The sequence below is a fragment of the Macaca nemestrina genome, chromosome 4 (assembly GCF_043159975.1).
Source record: "Macaca nemestrina isolate mMacNem1 chromosome 4, mMacNem.hap1, whole genome shotgun sequence".
In the NCBI taxonomy this organism is placed as follows: domain Eukaryota; kingdom Metazoa; phylum Chordata; class Mammalia; order Primates; family Cercopithecidae; genus Macaca; species Macaca nemestrina.
The window spans coordinates 29671423-29685946 of record NC_092128.1 but is presented as its reverse complement, the minus strand read 5'-3'; the positions used below and the strand labels follow the sequence as shown (position 1 = coordinate 29685946).

The 14524-nt window shown below is 47.7% G+C and overlaps 1 protein-coding gene across 3 annotated transcripts; it reads left to right on the top strand.

Moving 5' to 3' along the window:
- Positions 1-258: 258 nt before the first annotated feature.
- Positions 259-12762, top strand: LOC105471405 (small lysine rich protein 1). 3 transcript variants are annotated; one of them, XM_024789579.2, is made up of 3 exons: positions 313-553; positions 6415-6540; positions 12248-12762. In XM_024789579.2, exons 2-3 carry the CDS (start codon positions 6532-6534, stop codon positions 12440-12442), a joined length of 204 nt encoding a protein of 67 aa, XP_024645347.1. In that variant the 5' UTR covers positions 313-553; positions 6415-6531; the 3' UTR covers positions 12443-12762. The 3 variants fall into 3 exon arrangements, 2 of the variants coding, with proteins under 2 accessions (XP_024645348.1, XP_024645347.1); XM_024789580.2 differs by lacking the exon at positions 6415-6540 and having other exon boundaries at positions 259-553; XR_011621984.1 differs by lacking the exon at positions 6415-6540 and having other exon boundaries at positions 263-553; positions 12252-12389.
- The last annotated feature ends 1762 nt before the right edge of the window (positions 12763-14524 follow it).

Here is a 14524-nt window from a genome sequence, read left to right as displayed (position 1 = left end):
GTGGGAGAGCCGCCCGCGCCCGCCCCTTCGCCCCGCGCCCGCTGCTCCGGCAGCCCAAACCCAGACGCTACAGCGCCAAACCGGGGTTCCGGGTGCTGGAGGCGGTGGTCGGCCTCGTGCTTGGTGAAGCCCGCGCGCGCGGCCCGGGAACCCAGCTCCTCCCACCCTCCGCGCGCGGCAGTGTTGCCCTGGCAACGGTTACCACGGCGAGGCCCTGCCCCACGCCCGCCGATTGTGCGCGCGGCCCCGCCCCCGAGGCGCACGCCCGCCCAGCGCCCACAGCTGCTGCGGCCTAGGGGCCGCGTGGGACCAGCAGGCACCTCGCGTCCAGGCGGCTCCGCGGCGGGCTGCTCCCTGAGCCGGCCGCGCTCCTCCGAGCGAGGCGTGGCGGGGAGGCGTAGTGAGGCCGGGCCCGCGGCGGTTCCCTGAGGAGGGCGGAGAGGGGGCCGGGGGCGCTAGGGAAACGGGCTCTGGGGCAGCGGCCCCGGTGGATACTAAGGGCTTCGGGATCGGGAGTCCACCACGCCTGCCTGCTCGGCTGAGAATCGCCATGGTAATCCCCGTCTCCCTAAAGTACCGGGGGCCCGGGCGCGCGCCGTGGAGCCCTAGGCTGTCCCGGAGAGGCGCGGGCGCCGAGGTCACCGCCTCTCCCTGGGGGCGACCTCAACGCTTGGCAAAATGATGGAGGGGACAAGGGGTGCAGCAGCCGCCGAGTCAGGCGAGCCCTCTTTCCGGGTTTTAGGTCGTGGCCCTGTTGAGCAGCCCTCACACCCAGACGGTTGATGTGGGAAATAAAGGGAGGGTGGTACTGTGGCGTGGCACCTCAGGGCGCCAGGCCATGCCCACGCCCACAGTGACGGGTCCGGGCTCTTAGCTGCCGTCGCCACCCTGGGTCCCTGCGCGGGATTCTCCGCTGCTCTGCAGACTCAGGAAGCAGAGAGTGAGCCCTCGTGCCACCACCTTGCTGTCAGCAGCATTCCTGTTCTCCGCCCTCATCCAGTCACTTGCGACCTCCTTCCCACCTTCGCTGCTCTTTCCAGAAGGGCTGTGACTTTCCAGGCCCTGCCCCAAGTCCTCAGGGAGGCACCATTGTCTGCTAAACTAAGTACTGAACGCTTGAGCTGGGCGCACAGAGCCCTTGCTAAAGGGGCCTCAACCTCGAGCTTTCTCTGCTAAACAACAACAAACAAACAAAACCCCGCATCCCACACTAAACCCGCATTCTTCTGGAAGCCTCTTGCGCCTTCCCTGTCTTGATCCATTTTCTTTGAGATTTGGCTCAGAAGGACCGTGCCTCCTGCTTGCCCATCGCTCCTTCAGCGCCCACAGCCATTTGCACCTCACCTCTGGTGCTTTGCGTGTTTTTCCTTGGAAAGCCTTACTCCCCATTAGACTCTGGTGTAGAAATCATTAAGTTTCTGTGTTATTTCCAGTTTGTTTGCTGTAAAAGGGTTAAGTAAAAATTTATTGGTTTAAGTTGAGAGTCATTCCATGGTTGCTATTGCCTTTTTTTTTTTTTTTTTTTTTTGAGACAGGGTCTTGCTTTGTCACACAGGCTGGAGTACAATGGTGTGATCACAGCTAACTGCAGCCTCGTCCTCTGGGGCTCAAGTGATCCTCCCACCTCAGCCTCCCAAGTAGCTGGGACCGTAGGCAATCACCACCATGCCCAGCTAATTTTTGTATTTTTAGTAGAGACGGTTTCGCCAGCTTGCCCAGGCTCGTATCAAACGCCTGGGCTCAAGGGATCCTCCCGCCTTGGCCTCTCAAAGTGCTGGGATTACAGGCGTGAGCCACTGTGCCCAGCCAATTGCCATTTCTTTCAGGGCCCAGGGAACTGAGGCAGAAAGCTGTACATAGCCATTTAAGCAAATGCCACTTAATTCATGCTCCTTGAATGAAGGTCAGACACAGTGCACAGAGCCTGCAGAGCGGAACCTTGCCTACCTTTCCTGCCTCAGCTGCTCTCACTGGCCTCCTTGATTGCCTGTGGGCTGGCCATGTTGGCCTTTTTTGGGTTTCGGTCTCTTTGTACACCTTCTCTCCGGCCTCAGAGCCTTTGCGTAGGCTGTTGGCCTTGGAATTACCTACCTTCAGCCCACAGGCCACTCTTAGCGAACCCTTCCTTTGACGTCCCAGACTAGGTCAGCCCTTGCCCATCCTGTGCTATTATAATGCCATGTGTTATAGGCATTATAGGGCCTTTATTAATTTCTTTGTTTTTATTTATTTTTTTAGAGATAGGGTCTTGCTTTGTTGCCCAGGCTGGAGTGCGATGGCATCATACGTAGCTCACTTTGGCCTTGAATTCCTGGGCTCAAGGGGTCCTCCCACCTCAGCCTCCTGAGTATCAGGGACTACAGGTGTGTGCTACCCAACCCGGCTAATTTTTTAAATTTTTGTAGAGACAGGATTTCACCATCTTTCCCAGGCTGGTCTCAAACTGGGTACAAGTGATCCACCCACCTCGGCCTCCCAGAGTGCTGGGATTACAGGTGTGAATCACGACACCTGGCCAATAGGGCCATTTCTTCACAGCATGGATTGTGAGTAAATATGTTTGTGATTAGGTGACTAGTGTCTTTCTCAGACCTCACTGAACTGTAAGCATCGTGAGATATCTTTTGTTCCCCATCTAATACAGTGCCTGCTACACAGTAGATTTTTGTTAAATACTTCTTTTTTTTTTTTTTTTTTTTTTTGAGACGGAGTCTCGCTCTGTCACCCCGCTGGAGTGCAGTGGCCGGATCTCAGCTCACTGCAAGCTCCGCCTCCCGGGTTCCCGCCATTCTCCTGCCTCAGCCTCCCGAGTAGCTGGGACTACAGGCGCCCGCCACCTCGCCCGGCTAGTTTTTTGTATTTTTTAGTAGAGACGGGGTTTCACCGTATTAGCCAGGATGGTCTCGATCTTCTGACCTCGTGATCCACCCGTCTCGGCCTCCCAAAGTGCTGGGATTACAGGCTTAAGCCACCGCGCCCGGCCGTTAAATACTTCTTGAATGAATGAAGGAGGCATCTTAAAATTCAGAAAAGCAGAAATCCACATTTGCTTTCTAAATTCTGTTCTTGCATTGCATCTCAGTTGCGATGTATTCATTCACTCAGCAGATATTTGTGCATCCTTGCAGTGCGGCAGATATTGGTGTAGGCTGGGGAATTCAGTGGTAAATTTACAGACAGAATCTCTGGTGAGGGAAACAAACAATAAACATAAACAGTTACTATTAACTAGTGAAAAGTGCTGCGGGTAAGGAGATGGACAGTGACTCTACTGGGGTTGTTGGGAGACTGTTAAAGACAGACCACTGTACCTACCCCCCGTCCCTAGCCTGGGACAGTCTCAGTTTATGTTTGTTTATATTTGTTGAAGTATCTTGGTTTGGACAATAAATTATATGGTAACTCCAGTTATAGACAGAATATAGACATGGTGTCAGGGACGTTTTTCTTTTTACTTTTTCTTTTTCTTTTTTCTTTTTTTTTTTTTTTTTGAGACAGAGTTTTGCTCTTGTCGCCCAGGCTGGAGTGCAATGGCACAATCTCGGTTCACTGCAACCTCCGCCTCCCAGGTTCAAGCAATTCTCCTGCCTCAGCCTCCTGAGTAGCTGGGATTATAGGCATCCGCCACCATGCCTGGCTAATTTTTTTGTATTTTTAGTAAAGACGGGGTTTCACCATGTTGTCCAGGCCGGTCTTGAACTCCTGACCTCAGGTGATCCACCTGCCTCAGCCTCCCAAAATGCTGAGCCACTGTGAGCCACCATGCCCGGCCCGTCGGAGGTTTTTCTAAAGAGGTGGTATTTGAGCAGAGGCTAGCATAAAGAGAAGCAACAAATTCTGCCCTTTCAATTAGAAGGTCTGCAGGAAGAACAAGCATTGCACAGGGAGAAGCTTGGAGTGTTGGGAACTAGAAGAAAGTCCAGTGTGGCTGGAGTCAAGTGGTCTTCCTTAGGGAGTTTAGAGGGTTTTAAGTTGGGAGCTGCATGTTCTGAGACCAGGAACAGCCAAGAGCCACAAAGTTGTATTGATTCAACCCAAGGAATGGATGGGCCCAGAAACAAACCCTCCCATGTAATAATTTCTTAACAGATTTATTGAGGTGGAATGTATATACAATACATTTTACATGTTTAAAATGCATACTTTGGACATGGTGGCTCATGCCTGTAAACCCAGTATTTTGGGAGGCTGAGGCGAGAGGATAGCTTGAGCTCAGGAGTTCAAGACCTGCTTGGGCAACATAGTGAGACCCTCATCTCTACAAAAAGTAGAAAAACTTAGTTGGGGCCGGGTGCGGTGGCTCACACCTGTAATCCCAGCACTTCGGGAGGCCGAGGCAGGTGGATCACGAGGTCAGGAGATCGAGACCATCCTGGCAAACATGGTGAAACCCCATCCCTACTAAAAATACAAAAATATTAGCCGGGCGCGGTGGTGGGCGCCTGTAGTCCCAGCTGCTGGGGAGGCTGAGGCAGGAGAATGGCGTGAACCCGGGAGGTGGAGCTTGCAGTGAGCGGAGATCGCACACTGCACTCCAGCCTGGGAGACAGAGCAAGACTCCATCTCAAAAAAAAAAACAAAAGAAAAAGAAAAAATTAGTTCGGCATGGTGGCGCAAATCTGTAGTCCCAGTTACTCAGGAGGCTGAAGTGGGAGGATCTCTTGAGCCTGGGACATCGAGGCTGCAGTGAGCCTGGGCAACAGAGTGAAACCTGTTTCAAAAAATAAATAAATAAAAATAAAATGCACATTTTGATAAGTTTGGCAAATGTGTTCATTCATTAAGCCATCACCACAATCAAGATTGTAAACACAGCCATCACCCATTTTTTTTGTAATCTACTTTTCTCTCTTGCCCCTCTCTGTACCCCTACTCCTTCCCAACCTTCCCAGGCAATGACTAGTCTGCCCTCTCTCTAGATTAGTTTATAGTTTCTAAGATTTTATATATATGCAGTCATATATTATAGTTTTTTTTTATTTTACTGACTTTTTTTACTTGAGTAATTATTTGGAAATTTATCCATGTTGTATCATGTATCAGTAATTATTCCTTTTTAGTGCTGAGTAGCGTTCCGTTGTGTGGTTAAACCATGGTCTATCCATTCACCTGCTGATGGGCTTTTGGGTTGCCCTTCCTTCCTTCCTTCCTTCCTTCCTTCCTTCCTTCCTTCCTTCCTTCCTTCCTTCCTTCCTTCCTTCCTTCCTTCCTTCCTTCCTTTCTTCTTTCCTTCCTTCCTTTTCTCTCTCTCTCCTTCCTTCCTTTTCTTTCTCTCTCTCCTTCCTTCTTTCTTTTCTTTTCCTTTCCTTTTCTCTCTCTCTCTCCTTCCTTCCTTTTCCTTCTTTCCTTCTTTCCCTCCCTCTCTCTTTCTTTCTTTTTCTTTCTTTTTCTTTCTTTCTTTCCTTTCTCAGGATCTTATTTTGTCACCCAGGCTGGAATGCAGTAACATGATCGTGGCTCACTGCAGCCTTGACTTCCCTGGGCTCAGATGATCCTCCCACCTTAACTGGGACCACCACACCTAATTTTTTTCTTTTGTGTTTGTTTGTTTGTTTTAGACAGAGTCTTGCTCTGTCTCCCAGGCTGGAGTGCAGTGGTGTGATCTTAGCTCACTGCAAGCTCTGCCTCCTGGGTTCATGCCATTCTCCTGCCTCAGCCTCCCAAGTGGCTGGGGCTACAGGTGCCCACCACCACTCCTAGCTAATTTTTTGTATTTTTAGTAGAGATGGGATTTCACCGTGTTAGCCAGGATGGTCTCGATCTCCTGACCTCATGATCCACCCGCCTCGGCCTCCCAAAGTGCTGGGATTACAGGCGTGAGCCACCGCACCCAGCCAATTTTTTTTTTTTTTTTTAATATAGGTATGGGGTCCCATTTTGTTGCCGGGGCTGATCTTGAACTTCTGGGCTCAAGTGATCTTTCTACCTTGGCCTCCCAAAGTGCTGAGATGACAGGCATGAGCCCCTGCACTTGGCCTGTTTCCAGTTTTTAGCTATTACAAATAAAGCTACTATGAACATTCATGTAAAAGTCCTTGAGTGAACATATGCTTTTATTTCCACCTTAGGAGTGGAATGGACTGGGTCATATGGTAGACATGTGTTTAACTTTTTATAGAGACTGCAGACTGTTTTTCAAAGTGGTTCTGTCATTTTAGATTTCCATCAGCAGTGTATGAGAGTTTCAGTTTCTTTACATCTTCACCAATACTTGGTAGGATCAGTCTTTTTGACTTGAGCCAGTCCAAAAGGTATGTGGTGGTGTCTCCTGGTTTTCATTGCATTTCACTAATGACTTAACGTTGAGTATCTTTTCATGTGCTTATTTGCCATCTGTATATTTTTTTTGGGGAAGGGTCTATTCAACCTTTGAACATGTTTTATTAAGTGGTTTTCTTACTATTGTGTTTTCAGGGTCCTCTGTTCTCCATATAGGCCTTTATGAGATTTATGATTGGCAGATATTTCCAACAGTTTGATGCTTGGCTTTTCATTGTCTTAATAATATCTTTTGAAGAGCAAAAGCTTTAAATGTTGATGGTGAGTTTATCAAGTTGTTTTCTTGAGTTGTGAAACATTTGCCTAATAATCCAAGGTAGCAAAAGTCTTCTCTATTTTCTTGCAGAAGTGTTATAGTTTTTGGTTTTATATTTAATTCTATTATCTATTTTGAGTTGATTTTTACATATGGTGAAACCGTGGGTTGAGGTTAATTTTTTTGCAAATGGATATTCATTATTCCAGCACCACATGTTGAACAAGATTATCTTTGCTCCACCAATACCTTTGTTGAAAATTAGTTGATCAAATACGTGTGGATCTATTTCTGGACTCTATTCTGTCCCATTGTTCTAGTTACCTTTCTTGAAACCACTATCACTCCATCTTGTTACGGTAGCTTTATAATAATTCTTAAAATAAGGTAGTATTAGTCCGCCAATTTTGTTCTTTTCTTTTTCTTTCTTTTTTGAGACAGGATCTTGCTCTGTCACCCAGGCTAGAGTGCAGTGGTGCATTCTCGGCTCACTGCAACCTCTGCCTTCTGGGTTCAAGCGATTCTCCTGCCTCAGCCTCCTGAGTAACTGAAATTACGGGTGCCTGCCACCACAGTCGGCTAATTTTTGGATTTTTTGGTAGAGACCAGGTTTCACTGTAGTGGCCAGACTGGTCTCAAACTCCTGACCTCAGGTGATCCACCTACCTCAGTCTCCCAAAGTGTGAGGATTATAGGCGTGAGCCATTGCACACGGCCGGTTCTTTTTTATAAGTCCTTCACTTTTCCATGTGAATTTTGGAATCTTCCACAAAAAGATGAGAACTTTGAAAATAATGTGAAACCTTTATCTCACATCCTTTGCATTTCCATATGAATTTTAGACTCAGTTTGCCATTTTTGTACAATAAGATGAGAACTTCAAATAAAAATGTCAAACTCTTATGTGAATTTTAGGTCCCAAACCATTTTAAAGATTAAAACACATTGAGTCAAGTGTGGTTGGCATGCAAAAAAGTACAAGGTCATAAAGAAACAAAGACCCAGGCCAGGTGCGGTGGCTTGTAGGGGCCTTTGAAAACAGTATGCTGAGAATAGATAGGGCTTAAGGATAGTATCTCTAACTAAACTTTTAATGAACTCCCATAGGCGCCAAGAAGGCGGGTAGATAAGAAAGAATATAGAAATAAGGTACTGAGTAGAAGGTTACATGTGGGAAAAGAAAGTTTGTTTTGCATTGCATTCTTTCTGCTGACGTGAGGTTTATGGAGTATAAATAAAGTGAGGCAGAGGCTCTGAGTGCGGCCGCCATGTTCTCTGTGTGTCTTTGTCTTTGTATGTGTTCTTTCATTCTCCACCACCCCCGGTGCGGCCCCCAACAGTGGCTCATGCCTATAATCCCAGCACTTTGGGAGGCCGAGGCGGGCAGATCATGTGGTCAGGAGTTCAAGACCAGCCTGGCCAACATGATGAAACCCCATCTCTACTAAAAATACAAAAATTAGCCAGGCTTGGTGGCAGGCATCTGTAGTGCCAGCTATTTGGGAGGCTGAGGCAGGAGCATTGCTTGAACCTGGGAGGCAGAGGTTGCAGTGAGCCAAGATCATGCCATTGCACTCCAGCCTGGGCAACAAGAGCAAGACTCCGTCTCAAAAAAAAAAGGAAGGGAAAGAAAGAGAGAGAAGGAGATAGAGAGAGAGAGAGAGAGAGAGAGAAAGAGAGAAAGAAAATCAAGACCCAAAGTCTTTCAGAGTTTCTGGTAAAATGTACATCCCATACCTGATGGGGTTGTTTTACCAGGAGAATGCAGTTAAAAGAAAGGGAGGGAGGGAAGGAAGGAAGGGAGGGAGGAAGGGAGGGAGGGAGGAAGGAAGGAAGGAAGGAAGGAGGGAGGGAGGGAGGGAGGGAGGGAGGGAGGGAGGGAGGGAGAGAAGGAAGGAGGGAGGGGGAGGGAGGGGAGGGGAGGGGACGGGAGGGAGGGAGAGAAGGAAGGGGGAGGGAGGGAAAGAAGGAGAGTGAGAGAGAGAGAAAGACAAGAAAAGAAAAGAAATCAAAACCTAAAGTCTTTCAGAGTTTCTGGTAAATTGTACATCCCATACCTGATGGGGTTGTTTTACCAGGAGAATGCAGTTAAAAAAAGAAAGGGAAGGAAGGAAGGGAGGAAGGGAGGAAGGGAGGGAAAGAAAGAGAAAAGAGAAGAGAAAAGAAAAGAAAGGAAAAAAGAGGAAATAAATCAAGACCCAAAGTCTTTCAGAGTTTCTGGGAAAATGTACCTCCCATACCTGATGGGGTTATTTTACCAGGAGAATGCAGGTACATAGGATTTTCAAGTGGATTCTGCATTGCAAGATATGTCTCATTTTCATTACTGGGTTTTGTATCTAGGAATGTACTCCATTTCACCTAGCAAAAATGTGTTTTAGTAGGTTTTTTTTTTTAGATGGAGTCTCTGTCACCAGGCTGGAGGGCAGTGGTGCGATCTCGACTCACTGCAACCTCCACCTCCCGGGTTCAAGCAATTTTCCTGCCTCAGTCTCCTGAGTAGCTGGGGTTACAGGTGTGCGCCACCATGCCTGGCTAATTTTTGTATTTTTAGTAGGGATGAGGTTTCACCATGTTGGCCAGGTTGATCTCGAACTCCTGACCTCATGGTCCACCTGCTTCAGCCTCTCAAAGTGCTGGGATTACAGGTGTGAGCCACCATGCCCAGCCTATTTTAGTAGTTTTAACACATGAACCATGTTCCTTTTTGTTTAACTTGGGATATTTTTCGACTGCAATGCTGTGAATAGGATACCTATTTTATATAAATGGTTACCCTTGCAGGTGTCCTTGAACATTTATACCTTCCTCTCCTCTCCCTTGCCTACAGGAGACACTTTTTTTTTTTTTTTTTTTTGAGACGGAGTCTCGCTCTGTCGCCCAGGCTGGAGTGTAGTGGCCGGATCTCAGCTCACTGCAAGCTCCGCCTCCCGGGTTTACGCCATTCTCCTGCCTCAGCCTCCCGAGTAGCTGGGACTACAGGCGCCCGCCACCTCGCCCGGCTAAGTTTTTGTATTTTTTAGTAGAGACGGGGTTTCACCGTGTCAGCCAGGATGGTCTCGATCTCCTGACCTCGTGATCCGCCCGTCTCGGCCTCCCAAAGTGCTGGTATTACAGGCTTGAGCCACCGCGCCCGGCCAGGAGACACTTTTTAATAATATACTTCCATCTGTTATTTTCTGTATGTGTGGGTCAGAGGACATAGAGAAGTTCAACTCAGTTTTGTGCAGCTCTAGCAAATATAAATGTAAAACCAAAAACTATAACACTTCTAGAAGAAAATATAGACGATGTTTGTTACTTGGGTTAGGCAAAGATTTCTTGGGTATGACAAAAGCACAATCCATGAAAAACAGGTTGACAAGCTTGAAGTATAATAGTGTATTTCCAGATTAGGATGGTATCCATTCATTTTCCCAGAAAACACTGACCTTATGGGGTAGTCATGGAAAGAGAATAGACACCAAGCCTGGTGGACGCTGGTTTCTGTGTGCTGGGTAGCCTAACTGAGCCCCTACATTTCCATTTTGAAGGCAGGAGTAATACCTAGAAATACAGCTCTGCCAGGTGCGGTGGCTCACACCCGTAATCCCAGCACTTTGGGAGGCCGAGGCGGGTGGATCACGAGGTCAGGAGATTGAGACCACCCTGGCTAACACGGGGAAACCCCATCTCTACTAAAAAATACAAAAAATTAGCTGGGCGTGGTGGCGGGCACCTGTAGTCCCAGCTACTTGGGAGGCTAAGGCAGGAGAATGGTGTGAACCCGGGAGTCAGAGCTTACAGTGAGCCGAGATCACGCCACTGCACTCCAGCCTGGGCGACAGAGTAAGACTCCATCTCAAAAAAAAAAAAAAAAGAAAAAAAGAAATACAGCTTTGAGTGTTGGTGGTATTACAGATGATGGCACAGGGGCACAGGGGCACAGTGGCTCAAGCCTGTAATCCTAGCACTTTGGGAGGCTAAGCTGGGAGGCTTGTTTGACAGGAGTTCAAGACCAGCCTAGGCAACATAGCAAGACTGTCTCTACCAAAAAGAAAAAAGAAAAAATTAGCCAGAAATGGTGGCTCATGCCTGTGATCCCAGCCACTTGGGTGGCTAAGGTGGGAGGATCGCTTGAGCCTGGAAGGTCAGGGTTACAGTAAGCTGAGTTTGTGTCACTGCACTCCAGCCTGGGTGACACAGCAAGACCTTTTCTCCAAAAAAAAAGGAAGGTGACGACAATCATCATTTATTGAGTAATTATTTCACATCAGACATGGTGCTAAGTGTCTTTTTTTTGCGGGGGGCGAGGGGGAGGCAGAGTCTCACTCTAGCCCCCAGGCTGAAATGCAGTGGCATGATCTTGGCTCACTGCAACCTCCGGCTCCTGGGTTCAGGCAATTCTCCTACCTCAGCCTCCTGAGTAGCTGGGATTACAGACGTGTGCCACCACGCCCAGCTAGTTTTTGTATTTTTAATAGAGACAGGGTTTCACCTTGTTGGCCAGGCTGGTCTTGAACTTCCTGACCTCAGGTGATCCGCCCGCCTCCGCCTCCCAAAGTGCTAGGGTCACAGGCATGAGCCACCGCGCCTGGCCTGTGCTAAGTATCTTATATTTGTGTCTCATTTAAACCTCATGACTGCTTAATGAGGTAGAGACTACTTGTAAAACAAGTGCCAACATACATATTTGCATCCTGATTATCAAACTTGTTTTAAATTTAATGTGTATTATGAAAATGTCCAAACATAAATGAAAATAGAATTGTAAAGTAAAATCCTCATATTCATTTCTCAGATTCAGAAATGAGTAGGACTTTGCCATATTTACTTTATGTGTTTTTTCTGGGTGGGGGGCAGTGGGGGAGCTGCAGTGTTTTCCAGCAAACCTCAGGCCTTCTTTGATTTCATCCCTGCAGATTTCAGTGTGTACTTCAGAAACGTGTGAACATTTTCTTCCGTGATTTGCTGCCATTGTCAGACCTAACAGAATTACTAATAATTCCTTGACATGATCAGATTTCCCTGATTAACTCAAAGACCTCTTTTTGCAGCTTGTTCAAAGAAGAATGCAAACAAGGGCCACACCTTGCATTAGGTTGGGTCTCTTTTAATCAGGGTGCTTAATAAACATTTGTCAAATTAGATTGCATGTGACTTTCAGAAATTATTATAATTCTGGGTCGGAATTAAGCTGCTCTCAGAAGGCAGTTCTAGTTGCATTAATTGTTTTCTTTTGCCAAAGGGGGTTTGTCATTTAGAGAAGACACGACAATGCAAACTGTTTGTTGTGGCTGCTGTTTTGACTTATTTCCTTTTAGGAATTTTTTTTCCTTGTTCAATACAGAAATACTGAAAATGATACCAAGTTTATAAAAACTAACTCAGCCTGGCACGATGACTCACACCTGTAATCCCAGCACTTTGGGAGGCCGGGGTGGGCAAATCACTTGAGGCCAGGCATTTGAGACCAGCCTACCCAACATGGTGAAACCCTGTCTCTAATAAAAGTGCAAAAATTAGCCAGGTGTGGTGGGGTACACCTGTAATCCCAGCTACTTGGGAGGCCAAGGCAGGAGGATCACTTGAGCACGGGAGGTAGAGGTTGTAGTGAGCCAAGAGCATGTCACTGCACTCCAGGCTGGGTGATGGCAGTGAAACCCTGTCTCAAAAAAAAGAAAAAACAAAAACTAACTTCCCTCCTCCCATATTTATATTTGTCTTTGAAAGCCAGCTAAAGGGAAAAAAGGAAAAGGCCAGGGCAAGTCTCATGGGAAGAAACAGAAGAAGCCAGAAGTGGACATTCTCAGCCCCGCGGCCATGCTGAACCTCTACTATATCGCCCACAACGTCGCTGACTGCCTACACCTGCGAGGCTTCCACTGGCCGGGTGCTCCCAAAGGAAAGAAAGGGAGAAGCAAGTGACAGCATTTCACAACACATCTCTGTTATAGAGAACAGGACTTGGGAAAGAGAAGTCAGGATAACACAACTATTGCCAGCAACATAGACTTTACTCCAGACCACTTGAGATGCAAATTAAGTGTGCTTTTCTGTGATGGTTGATGATGGGGAAATGCACCTTACTTCCTCTGTTATGCCAGATATGGTTAGCCACTTTGGTTTTTTAGGAGTTATAGGGTGAGAAAAGCCTGAGTAATTCCTACACAGTGTGGTGAAATTAATAGAACTTTCAGAAATTATTATAATTCTGGGTCAGAATTAAACTTTGCTCCCAAAAGGCAGTTCTAGTTGCATTAATTGTTTTCTTTTGCCAAAGAGGGTTTGTCATTTAGAGAAGACACCGCAAAAAGCACTGGGTTTCCTTAGGAACATTGCTCTCTTGGGCACTATTTCCTTTTTTTTAAAATGGAAAATAATAAATACTTTGTTTCTATAATTTTCTTCTCAGCAGTCTGACTCTGTTTGATTTGAATTAGCCACAGGCTCTGCGGATGCTAAGATGGTCACGAATGCTCTGACCCTGCCAGTCCTGCAAGCAGATGGTGAGAAGCGGCTGACAGTTGCGAAACGGCTGGGTGCAGGGCAAAGGGGGCAAATCCGCCCATCCCTTTCTTTTTTCTTTTATTTTTCGGACAGAGTCTTGCTCTGTTGCCCAGGCTGGAGTGAAGTGGCAAAATCTCAGTTCACTGCAACCTCTGCCTCCTAGGTTTAAGCGATTCTCCTGCCTCAGCCTCCCAAGTAGCTGGGATTACAGGCACACGCCATCAGGCCAGGCTAATTTTTTAATTTTTAGTAGAGACAGGATTTTACCATGTTGGCCAGGCTGGTCTCGAACTCCTGACCTCAGGTGATCTGCTCGCCTCAGTCTCCCAAAATGCTGGGATTACAGGCATGAGCCACTGTACTCACCTCGGCCTCCCAAAGTGCTGAATTACAGGTGAGAGCCATCACACCCGGCCATCCCTCTTTTTTCCCTTTCACCTGACTCTTCTCCCGCCTCCCCTCCACACTCTATTTCTTCCCATCTTCTGCATACTTTGTTAAACTTGGCTGGCCCCGAGTTATAGAATTGGTGCCAGGCACTTGCCCCGGGCATTCGGCTGATATTCTAGGATCTCCCTAGCCCTGTAAGGAGACGCCTAAGAGGTGAAACTGCAGTTCTTTCTCCTCTGCCCAGAGGCCTGAATTCTCCAGATGTGAAAGCCAGCGTTCTCTAAGTGTGGACGCTGTCTCTGACTCCCTGAGCACTCCATCCCTGCTTCCTGCTCTGTCTTCCTGCCTCTTCCTGCCCCTCCCCAGCCCCTGCACTGTTGTCTCCATTCACCGTTCTGAGCCCAAAACTGACACACTCTAGGTAGCACCTCCAGGGATGTTCTAGTTTGTTGGAATTATAATTATGCTGCAGGTGGCCTTGTGAGGATTGCAGGGATTCATGAGGTTTGCTAAGGGAGGCTGCAACTCAGGACTCAGGCTTTCATATGCATCAGAGAAAAAAAGGAAGCTCCATGAATCTCTGTGCTAGAGAAGCGGGGTGTCCGTGACCCACATCAGCCTGTTGGGAACAATATTGTCTACCTGCACCACCTGTGCAGTTTCCAGAGAAGCCCTTGGCCAGTTGCCAGAGGAGCCCTCACTTGGGTGAATCTGAAGGGAGGTCTCCTCTGCTCTCTGTTTTCTGGCTTTGGAGACAGGGAGCACCTTCCCACCCTGTTAGGGACTGCTGAACTCCTAACTCCAGTGCAGCAGTTCTTACACTTGAGCGAGCCTCTCGGTCACCTGGAACACTTGGCTAAGTGCAGATTGCTGGGCCCTACCCCCGCAGAAAGGATGGGCTCAGGGATTTGTGTTTCCAGTACGTTGGCAGGTTATGCTGCTGCTGCCCAGCCACACAGGTAGAGAGCCACCGCTCCAGTTAATGCTGCCTACCCAGAAGCTAAAAGGCTTGTGGAATCCGAACCTGTAGGATGTATAACGTCCTTTCCTGCCTCACCTGGGTTCAGGAGCTTCTATTTGAGCAGTTGGTTATTGGAAGGTTGGGGAGAA